The sequence below is a fragment of the Epinephelus fuscoguttatus genome, linkage group LG17, assembly GCF_011397635.1.
Source record: "Epinephelus fuscoguttatus linkage group LG17, E.fuscoguttatus.final_Chr_v1".
In the NCBI taxonomy this organism is placed as follows: domain Eukaryota; kingdom Metazoa; phylum Chordata; class Actinopteri; order Perciformes; family Serranidae; genus Epinephelus; species Epinephelus fuscoguttatus.
Genome location: NC_064768.1, coordinates 33,123,777 through 33,136,530, shown reverse-complemented (window position 1 = coordinate 33,136,530; position 12,754 = coordinate 33,123,777). Strand labels below are relative to the sequence as shown.

The window sequence follows — 12,754 nt, the reverse complement described above, 5'->3', positions numbered from 1 at the left end:
TAGAGTTGAGAGAACCATAGAGGAAAGTGAAATCTATGATCAGAATAGTCTCTCTAATGACTTTTACTCACATTCACCTCACTTCTATAGTGAGTTATGAATGGTGACAGTAAATTATTATTTTTCTGGGGACCGCCTGGAGCTCCTTCAAAGACCCCTTGAGAACCACTGAGCTTTAGGATGCAATTTTGACAATAAGAGGTTTCAATAAGAGGTTTCGACCACTGTCAATTTAACACACAGTTTGAATCTGGTTCTTGGGAATATCATCTATATATTATTTAATTAGAGTTTTCCTTTAAACACAGGCATATATCTAAAGTGGCGATTCAAGCCCAGTTTTCTGCCCTGCATATATTTAAGGAGGGCCCACTCTCTTGATGGGCCCCCTCACCTCATGGGCCCCTGTGCAACCACCCTGCCTGGCCTTGCACTGTCTATATTTATGCCCCTGGATAATAGAAAGTTTTAGTAATGCTCTGCTTTAAAATAAAAAATGTCACTCACTTCAATACACTTTATTACCTTTGAATGTTACAATTTTACTCAAGTTATAATGTTACATCCTGTTTAAATGCACATGTAGGGTATGCACATAATACAAATTCACTTTATGGCCTTTATGCAGTGGTCACCAACCAATAGCAGATCCTGAGATCACCTCGGGTTAACTTACCACTCGTTTATATTGGTTAAACCCTCCACACACCCAATGAACAACCCATTGACACATCCAGGAAGTAGCCAGCACCAATCAGAAAGTAGTCGTAGTGATTTGGTCCCACCCATGGCCCAACCTCTGCTGTCAGAAGTTGTGCAAACTGACAACTGCTGTCTTGGAAATTGTGTTAGGGCAGTCCGGAGTTGCGAGAGATTATCAACATTGACTAAATTGACTACAGTGATCCAGTGGTGGCAACTTTTAGGCACAGTTAGTTCAGGGTCAGTGGGTTGTTTGTGTTTGTGCTCAGAGAAGGAAAAGGAAGCTGTGAGTTTGTAGTTTTCGTCGCCAGCACTGCAGAAATGTAAAGTGGAGACTGTTTGGGACGTCGTGAATTAACTTGAGAAACTTTGTCAGCTGCAAAGTTGTGAAAATGGAAAGCGTGTAGGTGTGTGCTGTGAAACTGTGAAGTCAGGGTGTGAGCTGTTAAACAGGTCATTGTACTTTTGCCACTCATATTGTTACATAAACAACTTTATCAGCTGAACTTGGCAGATCATGTCAGCATCACCAGCAGCAGCAGCAGCAGGCAGCTCATCCCAGCAGCGGGTTAAACACAGCGGCTCCCCAACAGCCTCCTGCCCTTCCTGTAGCAACAACACCACCACGGTCCGGTTGCAGCCTATCCGCGCCACGGTGCCGTACCAGCTTTTGCGTGGAAATCAGCTCAGCCCAACCCGCTCAGCTTCCTGCTCCTTCACAGTAGCCGGGAGCAACACAGGACCAACGACGTCCCGTTGCTCCAGTCCCGCCAACCCGGGTGGAAGCGGCTCGGACGGCAGGCTGGTCCCCAGGCAAAGACTCTCACCGCCGGACAGCAGGAGCTCACCAGAGCGCTCTCCCTACTCGCCTGTTTCCAAAGGTAATGTCGTCCTTTTAAGTAAGTGAAGTGTATCATTAACGCACCCATCATCGCTCAGATAGCTTTGAGCTAACTTGGCTAAGTGTCGTTCTCTCGCCCGTCACGCCAAACTACCTTTAAAAATATGACAATTAAATGAAATCGGCGATTAATTAACAGAAAACGTGCATTTAAAAATAAAAACTAAAGCAAAGCCGAACAAATGCATGCTACTCTTAAATTCGGCGTAGGTATAGTTCACTATATATCATTACATTCAAATATAATCTCAACTTAAACAATTTTCCCCACCATTCGCCATCAGGCGCCACGTTGTGTTTTGGTGAGAGATGCTAGTGGAAATAACACACGAAGCACCTCAAAATATTACATTGTAAATCAAATGAGCGTCGTCTCACAAATGAAACATACGCCGAATTGTAAAGCGGGCTGTCATTATTCAGACTCAAGTCGTAAAATTTGTCTAACGCTTATATAACTTTCCCAGTAAACCAGAACACGTAGAATTGTCAAGTTTTCCAAAGCAGGATTCAACGTAGCGAGTCGTTCTCTCTGTAGCTACGATTTAACTATCCTTATCGGGGCGAGATGCTAGGCTAGGTGGCTAGCTTTCTAATTGGGTCATGATACATTAGGCGTTTTATAATTTACGCTGTAAACATCGAGATGGCACAACACACACACACACGATAACGTACTTAAAATATATTTTAACAGTGTGTCCCGCACCTATGTTGCAATTTCTATCATGATGTCAGTAATATTTTAGCACACACAGCTCAGGGTGTTTTGGCACATTATTCCAGTGTGTTACAATCGCGATTTAAACGGAATGAGGTGATGCAGTTGTTGTTATATTACACTGGCATTATCCTCGCAACGATGAGGTAAATATGTGAGGCTATGGATGCCTGTGTGGTGATGATGCAGTTACTCTGTCGAAGATAAACAGGGCTCCTTGCTCCACATTACATGGATGATTAGTCAGATTTTCAGTATCTGCCATGAACACTGGCAGCTTATTATTAATTCGTAACATTATGGTTGTTTGCCATCATTGAAATGGAAAAAAATATGTCGTCAGCTGGTAGCTCCGTTGCTTCTATGGCAACATTGGGGCCTAGCAGTCTGTGAGACATAAACAGAGCCCTCTGGGCAAGCAGGCCAGCCTCTGCAACTGCATGCATACATGTAAAAATACATGAGCAAATGAATGTGTGTCTGTGCACAAAGAGGAATACAATGCCCTTGCAAATACAGCAAATTATAATTTTTTTTTTTTTTTTTTTTTGCAATCCAGCCAATATATAGCATGTGTCATGGCTACTACATCGTTACCACATATTTATGTGAGGAGCTGTTAGCTGTAATGTGTCAGCTCTGCTCTGGATGAAGATATCACAGGCTATTATGTGCACTTGACTTTGCATCTTTCCACACCGAGATATCAATGCTGGTAGCAGTGGCGTGTCCAGGGCAATTTGATCGGGGTGGCCAAGGTGGGGCATGAATCAAGCCAGGGTGGCACTTAGCATTGGTGTTTTGGGCAACTGCCAACAGCCAGTAAACACACAGAGAGAAAGCTTACGGAAAGCTGCTAGTGCCATCACTGTCTGACTTATTAGATAGATACGTTCATGAGCTAACATTACCTCACATTAGTCCTGTGGACATTTAAATCTGTTTATATTGTTATAGTCATTAGTCACAAATACTTTTAACCTGTCAATACAAAAATATAAAGCTACAATAATCAATATGTTTATATTAACAATGGACTGTGTGATGGGAAATTTATACCTATTGTAAAGCTAAGCCACAGCCATCTTGCGCTTTTGGGCCCAAAGTTTGCACAGTAGCGATCAGGAAGTGGAGCCACTGTATTTATTTCCCGCCCATACACACAGGTTGACACCTGTCAATCAACCTTTTGATACCATCAAATAACTAATTAGATTAAAACTTAGCAGGAAAGAATTGAACATACATTAATGTATGAAGAACTACCTAAAATGACACTGAAACTTTAATATTTTAGTTTGTTCATGTCCCATCTGCTAACATGGAGGGGGCGGGCACACTGCAGCCAGCTACTGTTGTAATGCCATCCAACTTTATAGAGCGGTGGGTCCCAACTGGTGGGTTGTGGTTCAGAAGTGGGTTGTGAATCCATTCTGAATGGACTGCTGCAAGTGACTCACAAACGTTTGTGAAAACACACTTTATTTTTAAGTATAGTGAATTTCTGGCACAGAGCTTGTATTTGAAATGCTGTTTCCCGCTGTAGAGTGGGTGACTAACGGACAGCTACTTGAGACAGACAGCAAATTAGCTCGATGACATAGCCAAGCGCAAGTATGGTGCTGAATATATATTTAACTGTTTAGACCTTGAACTAATGACTAGGGAGAGTGCTCCAGGGATGACGTTTTTCTGTAGGCCAACACAGAAGTTAGTGTCACCCTGGCTCCCTTTTCCACACGCCTCTGGGATTTTTCCTTTGGATTTTGGATCATTGCTGAAAATAAGCTCTGTGGCAGACATTTAAGATACTTACACGTTTTTCTCAGCAAGATAATCTTAAATGATCACTTTTATGATTTTTGAACCTTAAATTCAATCCCCAGAGGTAAATAGCTAATGTTAGGCCTTAAACAAACTTCACCATGGTTACTTGATTTCACACTGCCACCACAATGAGGCTATAAAGCTGTGTTCAGCGTGATGACATTCTGTTGTCTCATTTAGCAACTTGTTAGCAACCGCCTTTTTGAGGATGCATAAAAACTTCTGAATTCACTTCATTTCACTTAGTGACGTATTTGATGTTGTAGAACAAAACATAAAAGTATCTTAAGATTATGTTAAACAAAGACCTTGTTTCAGGCATCTAACCAAAAACCCGTTCAAAAAATCCACTGACTTCAAGACGAGGGAACCAGGAGTGCTAAAATGCTAACTCATTTCCAGTTGTTAGGACTCATTCATGGAGCACTCTATACACAAATCGGGGAACCACTTTGTGTGTTCCCTAATCTTTTGGCACCACCATCACTGTGGTGGCAGGTTTCAGTGTCTGCTGCTGCCTGCTGACAGTGACAGCAGCAAGGTTTTAGTTTTTAAATGATCTCAGCTAATTGGTGACAAAGTTCGGCATGACTCTGCACTCTAATGTTTTCTGTATCTGCTGGAAAAGGCGACTGTAGATGTAACTGCAGCCATAACATCTTAATGATTTAATAACACATCAGATGTGTGTTCACAGCTGCGTTCACTGCCCCCATGTGGCCAAAAAATGAGCTAGTTAAGCAATATGACATAATAGTGAGTGCCGTTGTACTGGACATCAGCACAACTGTGATTCGGTCATAGACACGAGGCTGCAGGCCGAGTCTAGCTCAGGGATTTTATAGAATAGTCGATTAGTTGACTATTCAACTATCAAAATCACTTATCGACATGGTGTATCGTTGTCAACTAATCCCTCATCTGTGGTTTAAGCAGGGTGCAGTAATAAAGCAATGGCATTGCATCTACAGCAGATATGTCCTGAAGGCAGACAAGACACAGGAAACTTCTTTCTTAACCCTATGGGCCCGAACGACGCATTGTGCGTCCAAATTCACACCTGTTCTTCTCTTTTGATTTTCTCCACGACCGTGCGTCATAGCGAGAAGCCATACATATCACGTGAAACAGCGGAATTGTAGCTTTCTTACAAGGCCAAGCACTTGCCGGTAGTCCAATGTTTTCAAAGTGAAAAAAAAAAATGATAAAGTTACACTAAAATCATGAATAACAGAGCTTTCATACAGCTCTGCACACACATTACTCTTGGATGGATTACTCGCGAACACAGGCTCGCACAGAAATGCCACACATGTCACATGAAAGCGCAGGAGCAGAGCTTTCCACTGACACCACACACATCATTGTGCTGTCATCCCATCACGCTATAAATACAGATCAAGTGTCTACAAAATAAAAACCTGACGAATTTCTTTACAACCCATTATACAGATCTTGTTATCAATCACTTCATATAGTGAGGAATATCGTATCTTACCACGTCTTAGGCTTGTGTGTGTTTCTCCCTGTCTATCCACATTTGTAGTCCGGCTTTCAAGATGCAAATATCTTCATATTGTCCAGTTGACACTCCATCAAACTTTGTATGACAAGACCAGCCACTTCACCTTTGCGCACCCAGACAACTGTAGCCTAATTATGCATGCTGACAGGGCCGTAGTCACCATATACATTGAGGGGGACACGTGCCCCCCCAGTGCCCAAAATGCCCCCCAATATATAACTGAAACTGAAAAACAACAACAGACTTTGTTTACTGCAAACAAAGTGGCAAATATTATCTTGGAGGACATCGTTGCACTTGGTTGACTATTTTTCTGTGATCTTAGATGTAAATATTGCATGTTTCATTCTGATAAAACACATTTTTGACTTGTGAATGGAATTTCTTGCAATAATGAAAAAATACTGGCAATCATGTCCGCCTGGCACAAACCACATGTTTTGGACAACTGTGAAGTGACAGAATGCCCCACCATCATGGTTCTTATAATGCCAGATTCCAGAGAGTCTCCCCTCTGCATATATGGCAGAATATGTCTTCTTCCAACCTGCTATGGTGAGATACATGTAAAAATGTAAGAATTTAGTCACACGGATTTGTTTTTTTCATTGATATAAAAATTAATATAAAATACAGGCACACAGAAGGACATGAAATGATGGCAAATCTGGATGGCCCACATTGTCCTGGAAAAAAAACAAGATATAGCATGTATATGTAGCCTTTATAATGACTGTGATATGAGCTTAGAAGTAAAGGCAGTAAAAATATCCCAAAAAACGCTTAGGGCCCATAGGGTTAAGGAGCTGCAGCATTTATTAGCACACAAACTATAAACTCCACTTTGCATTTACCTGTTATCTTAAGTGCTAGCCTAAATGTAAACTCAGCTCCAATCGCTCTCCCTTGTACGCTTTCAAGGCATTTGCTGTCATTCTAGCTCTACAACACACTTCTTACGAACACACACACACACACAATCAAACACTACTGACTTGCTCTGCTATCTCCGAATGACCTTTGCTACTCTTAAATTTGTTTGAACAATCGTTGTTTTACATTACGTCATGCTAAATAAACAGAATTTCTAGTAATTCCAGTGGTATACAAATATTATTCGTAGAGAAGGAAAGACTCCCGCTGTCCCTACATGGAAGTAGTTCTGTTGTTACAGCAGTCAGACAGTATCTCCAGCACAGATGAACCTGCTTGGGGTTTAGTCCAATCAGATCACAGCTCATTTGCAAACAGCCTCTCAGAGCCAATCAAGGACTCTGTTGTCTCACCTACCTCCATGTCCTGCCTACATTAGTTTGCCTAACGCTTTACTCATTGAATTTGAGATGTTTTTGACAAGAATTAGTCATTGTTATTGGTGTGAAAAATATGATATATCTTCCACGATTAAAAGACTCGTTGAGTACCTTTTGGTAGCCATAAAAGACTACTAAAATGCATCGAGTTGTTAGCACCCCAGTCTAGAAAGGCATAGTCTTTACATAGTTTGTCAGAGTTTACAGAATTTAAACTAGATGCGAAATTTAATTTGCCTCTGTAAACAGGTCTGTGATTTCAGGTATTTATTTTTTGCAGTTTGAAATGCTGGTATGACTGGTCTTTATCTTGGCTAATGTTTATTTGCCATGATATTGAAATACAGAACCTTATAAGATCCATAACAATATAACCTGTGAAGAGATGGCACAAGAATGAGAAAGAAGATTCTTTTTGTACATAGTGTAGATGCTCTATGTATGAGTACTATGTGTAACCCTAACCCTCCCTACTGTAAACCGTTCACTGCCATTCATTGTGCAGGGGTGAGAAAACAGGAGAAAGACAGTGTCATATTGAATGACACACTGTGACAAATTCTGTGTATGAAATGAGGTGCAAAAACTCTGAAATGGTCCTTTTAAATAGAGCCTTCTGAATAATGTATGAGCCTCTGGTGGGAGTGTTTCTCTGCGGTTTGAGATGGTCATATGACTCAAAGTCATGCCGGATGACCTTGTTATTCCAAAAAGGTTTTCAGCATCACCCAAATGTAATAATGAACCCAGAGTCCAGACGAGCTCTGAGCAACTGTAACTAACACAACAAGACTTACACATTGTGGTTGTATCATTCACACAAGGCCTGCGGCTCTACTGATTCACTGGATATACTGTAGTGTTGTCCTGGTCAGCACTACAGTATTTGCACATAATGATACACTTTGTCCTATTGCACAGGGTGCTGAAATTTAGGTCCTTTTTGATGCTTTGTCAATAAAAACGGTTCAGTACTTGAATTTCCCAACATTCGGAACTTGTTGTTGGTCAAACATGTCTTCGGTTTAAGTGATGGGGCGGATGAAATGTATCATTTGTCCGTATTTCCATTAGGTGGCAGCACTAGCAAGGTAGCCAAGTCAGGTGCTTCTGCGCTGGGCATTGTCGCTAATTTTCATTGTGGTGAAACATTGGAATTCTAACTTTTAGGTACATCACGTGATACCAAAAAGACATTTTCCCATTGACTTACACTGGCTACGGTTACATGATGGCTTCTCATTCAGAATGAAATAAATCTGAATGAAATCATTTGGAATTAAAATTTTTTCCAGGTAGTTTACATAAGAAATATTTATTCCGAATGAGGGTTTACACGGGAGATCAGTTTAATTGCCTTTATTTGGGTCTGCGCAAGGTTTGGGGCAGGGAAGGTTTCTGATTGGATAGGGGACGAGGCAGATGTTATGTGTTTACGTTTACCGGAAGAAAACACTGTAGTCCTCGCTCCGGATAACAAGATGCTTGACGACGCCGTTCTTAGTGCCTTTTTCAGGCTTGTTTTGCTTATATTCTTGAAGCAGCAGTACGACAACAACCTTGTTCTGCTAATGCTTCGTCTGTTGAGGAGGAGAAGAGAGGTAGAAGGTCGAAGAAGGGGGATAGAAGACCGTGCTTTGGCGTATGGAAACTGGTGAGTGCAACGAGTCCGACTGCTCTATCTCAGCCCGTTGCTATGCAGCCCGTTGCTATGCGCGCTATATACGTCATCGCGCCAGAAGGGCAAGGAAACGAGCATGCACAGAAAGACTGGAATGAACTTAGGGGGTGATCACACAGAAATGAGACCCTGGAGACGCGGACGCTTCAAAGACACTTGAAACGCTGGAAGCGCTTATTCAATGCGCTACTGGCATCTGACGCTCAGAAAAGCTGAAAATATTTTAACTTTTCAGTGTCTACGCACGTCTAAAAAACGTGCGTCTAAAAAGAAGCATCTACAAAAACGCGCGTCTAAAAAGACGCTGGAAAAAAACCTGTCTAAAAAGACGCTTGAACGCCGGTCAGACGCGCCATATCATAGGAAAACAATGGTTTTACTGACGTCGCGTTTCTAGTGTGCATGCACACAAAATTCTTTCATCTGGAATGACAAACGGAATAAACCACCCCCTTTACTCGGATTTAATTTTCAATCGAAATGACCGTTTACATGAACACTTTTAATCTGAATGGCCTTTCATTCCGAATGAAAGTGGAATTAAACTGTCCATGTAAATGTACTGACTGTGAAACAGACATCTGTAAATCAGTGGATATATTTTTGAGTATCACAACCCCCACACGATGACTCGCTTCATCAGAATTTGATCAATTTAGTCTGATAACATTTTGAAAGTCTAGTAGAGCAGCTCCATTAAATCATTTTGTCCCCATTCATACCTGAAGTTAGCCGCTTGGGTTGCGAAAGTTTCTAGTGTGCTTGCTCCAAGAATGCGAACGGTCAGGGTAATTTTATACGTGTGAAACTTTTTTGGCTTCATGCACCACTGAGCAGCTTTTATAGGAATGAAAGGGGCCTCACCTCCACGTTGTCTCCAGTTCTCTTTATACATCCATTGCTTGATTAGTCTATGGCAGTAGTTTTCAAATTTTTGTGCCCAAGGTACACGAAAGGGCAAGCCAAAATCTCACCTGTATTTATATCTGTGCAGGTATCTTTCACGTTACTCTGTACAATAAAGCAATCCATTGTCCCACTCATGGCTTTCTCCTTTTGGCTGCCAATCGGGGCTTTAGATGCGTCACACACTTATAATTCCCATGCTTGAACGGTGACAAATAGGTTCCCCGTGAAGGTTATTTAAATTGAATCACAATTTTAGCTAGAGTTTGCCCCTTTATTAGAAAATGGAGCACCCAACATACTGATACAGTCAATTAAAGAGTGATTGATAATGTTTTGCACAGGCTCAGTTGAATATTGCAATAGTAATGTGTGGTTATCACAAAATCCCACAGCATGCCTGTGCCACGGCACACCATTTGAGAACCACTGGTCTATGTTAAGGGGACATGCACCTGTGTATTCGTTCCAATTGATATAGCGTGAGCCACAGCTTTGACTGAGAGAGAAGCAATGCCTTGGCCTCAACATGTCTACTACTGACACCAATAGCGTGTCATCTTCATTATGAAAACACCTCCACATCCTGAACTGGTTCCCAAAACAGGCTGCTGAGGTCTACGGTGGGTCTACTTTGCCCACAGAGCCAACGCAAATCGCAAACCTCATGACATAACCACTGTCGTTATGAAGTTTTAAACTTGTGAAAATGGGAGCAAAATGAAAAGTGTTCCATTTATGTTATGTTCAGTGTACATTTAATAAGATGCTTTGTCACGTATATGAAGTTGGTGGACTACACTATACAAAGAGTATATATTTTGACAGAAATCTTTAAAAACTTTGTTTGTGTTTTTGTGTTTTAAAACGGTTGGTTCAAGGGCAGGGCGTCGATGGATTGCTACTTGACCACTGGGTCAGGAATTTGTCCTTGTGCTTGTTTAGTTCTGACCTCGGTGCGACCTCTGACCACAGATGTTACTGCAGGGTTATAGCAGACTACACATCACAATGATGTCAAAGCAGAACTCAAGTTTTTGTCCACATCTTACAAAATCTTGAAAATACTTCCTGCTTCAGCATTTAGTATAAAGACAGCCGACTCCAGAGGTGGCTGTGGCTCATTTACCATTTACTCCCATAAAGCTGGAGCTGTGTTTACCAATAATATTCCTACATAACTTCTTAAAGGGACAGTTCATCCTTAGTTAAAAAATAATTTTTTACGTCATTGGTAGTGCTTTCTATCAGTCTAGATCATTTTGGTGTGAGTTGCAGTGTTGGAGATATCGGCAGTAGAGATGTTTTATTTTTGTTAATGTTTTTCAGGGCAGTGACATGATCAAAAATGTAAGAGATTTGAACCATCATTGGAAAACTCAAACAGAAGCTTTGAATGTAATAAAATTACAGTCAGTTAAGTCCTGCTGGCCAGTCATATCTTTCAGTTTGCCAGCCATTTGACTATGCCGAAACATAAATGAAGCAATGGAAAAAATCAATGAAAACTGAGCAAAAAAACTATATTCAAATGGTGACTGGAGGTGTATAATTACACGCTGTCACATGCTATTTCAGTCACCACTGTGGAATTGTAGAAGCATCAAAAGTTAAAGTGTTGGAACTTAAAATTTTTATTCCAAAAATCGTTAAAATCCCTGAGGAAATACCGTGCATAGAACAACACCTCAAGAGTGTCTGTTTTTCTTCAGTGGTGTGATGATGGCTGCATACTGAAGCTCTCATGCACACTGGGGTCATGTAAACACTCATCAGATGACAGGAAGTAGTAGAGTAGGCCTTTTTTTAGTTTGGACTTTTTATCTGAGCCATGAAATCTTAAAAAACAGTTTGATTTGCAACAGGATTAGTTTTCAGATGTCCATATTTGGTTTGTGCTGTTGACATTATTTAACCAACAAAATGTTGACGGGCTGTGTAGCCATAGTTTTGCATTTTTCTTACTGCTTACTGTGCATGAAAGTCCAACAGTAAAGGTGTGGCTGGTTTATCAGATAGTGTTTGAAAAATACCTACATTGGTTTTTTGAATTAAAGGTTTGTTCTGGTTTATTGTAACACGGGTCTGATTTTCACAGTTTAGGCTGTTACTGCTAACGCTGATAATTGTATCAAGATAATTGCTTAGATTTGGGAGCATGGTGCCATTGTTAAAATTAAGTGTGATGGGCCAAGAAGCACAAATCATCAGATCCTCAAACAGGTTGCAAACACACTCCAAGGCCTTTATAAACCCAAACTTTTGGATTTAAGATGCTTGAATCAAATATTTTAACATCTGTGTCAAATCTACAACAAGCCACCGCCCCAGGCATTGTTCATTTGACATGATATATGATGAATATATGTATTTCAGCAGTGGAAAAAAATAAACTTTCCCATTTTAATCAACTTTCCAGGGTTTACAAGGTGCACCTGAATGCACCTTAAAGTCCCCACGCGCTTTACAGTACAAAGTGATAGAGTTTCAGAGTGTCAGATCAGAGCTGCAAGACAACGCTGCCAGAAATCACGTGACTCACAAGCTCGCAGCGGTGTGGGCAAACCTCTGACAAAGTGGGTGTTGTAAACTCAGCTCTGAAAGCACAGTCTGCAGTATCAGTGCAAATATACACCTCCATATTTTTGTTAAACATAGAGGATTGCCCTTTCAAAGCTTGCGTAAAAGTTTCAAAAGCTATTTCCCAACGTATGCCTACAAGTTGTTAGGTCACCATTTACAAGGTTTTAACTCTTAAAGGGGCAGTGTGTAATATTTGGCATGGTTTATTGTCAATCTGAATCTGAATCTGAATATTCTACCCATCAATATGTTTATACAAGTGTATAATCGCTATAAAATAAAATTTGTTTGGTTTTTGTAGCCTTATAATTATGCTTTTATATATATATATGTATAGCAAGGGCCTTGCTTTAGAGAGGTCGCCATCTTGCGCTGCCATGTATGTACGGCAGACCGAGCGGACAATCCAGCCAGCCAGAGAACGCGTTTCGCGTGTATAAATGAACCAACGAAGACAGCGGAAGGAAGGAAGAAGGAGGAGGAAACAGCAGAGAGTGTTAGTAGTTCGTCGATAGAGAGTAGTGAAAAGTTTTTTTAGTTATAAAGTTTGCGAATGGACCACACTTACCACGCAACAGGAGAGAATTAACCCGAA

At 41.0% G+C, this 12,754-nt stretch overlaps 1 protein-coding gene across 4 annotated transcripts in view; it reads left to right on the top strand.

Moving 5' to 3' along the window:
* The first annotated feature begins 804 nt into the window (after nucleotides 1-804).
* Nucleotides 805-12,754, top strand: part of glcci1a (glucocorticoid induced 1a) — a 30,933-nt gene continuing 18,983 nt past the window's right edge. For 3 of the 4 annotated variants that reach the window (XM_049602777.1, XM_049602776.1, XM_049602774.1), the window contains exon 1: nucleotides 805-1,583. In XM_049602777.1, coding sequence (XP_049458734.1) covers nucleotides 1,220-1,583 — 364 coding nt within the window. In that variant the 5' untranslated portion in view covers nucleotides 805-1,219. The remainder of the gene's footprint in view (nucleotides 1,584-12,754) is intronic. The other variant, XM_049602775.1, reaches the window with a different exon arrangement.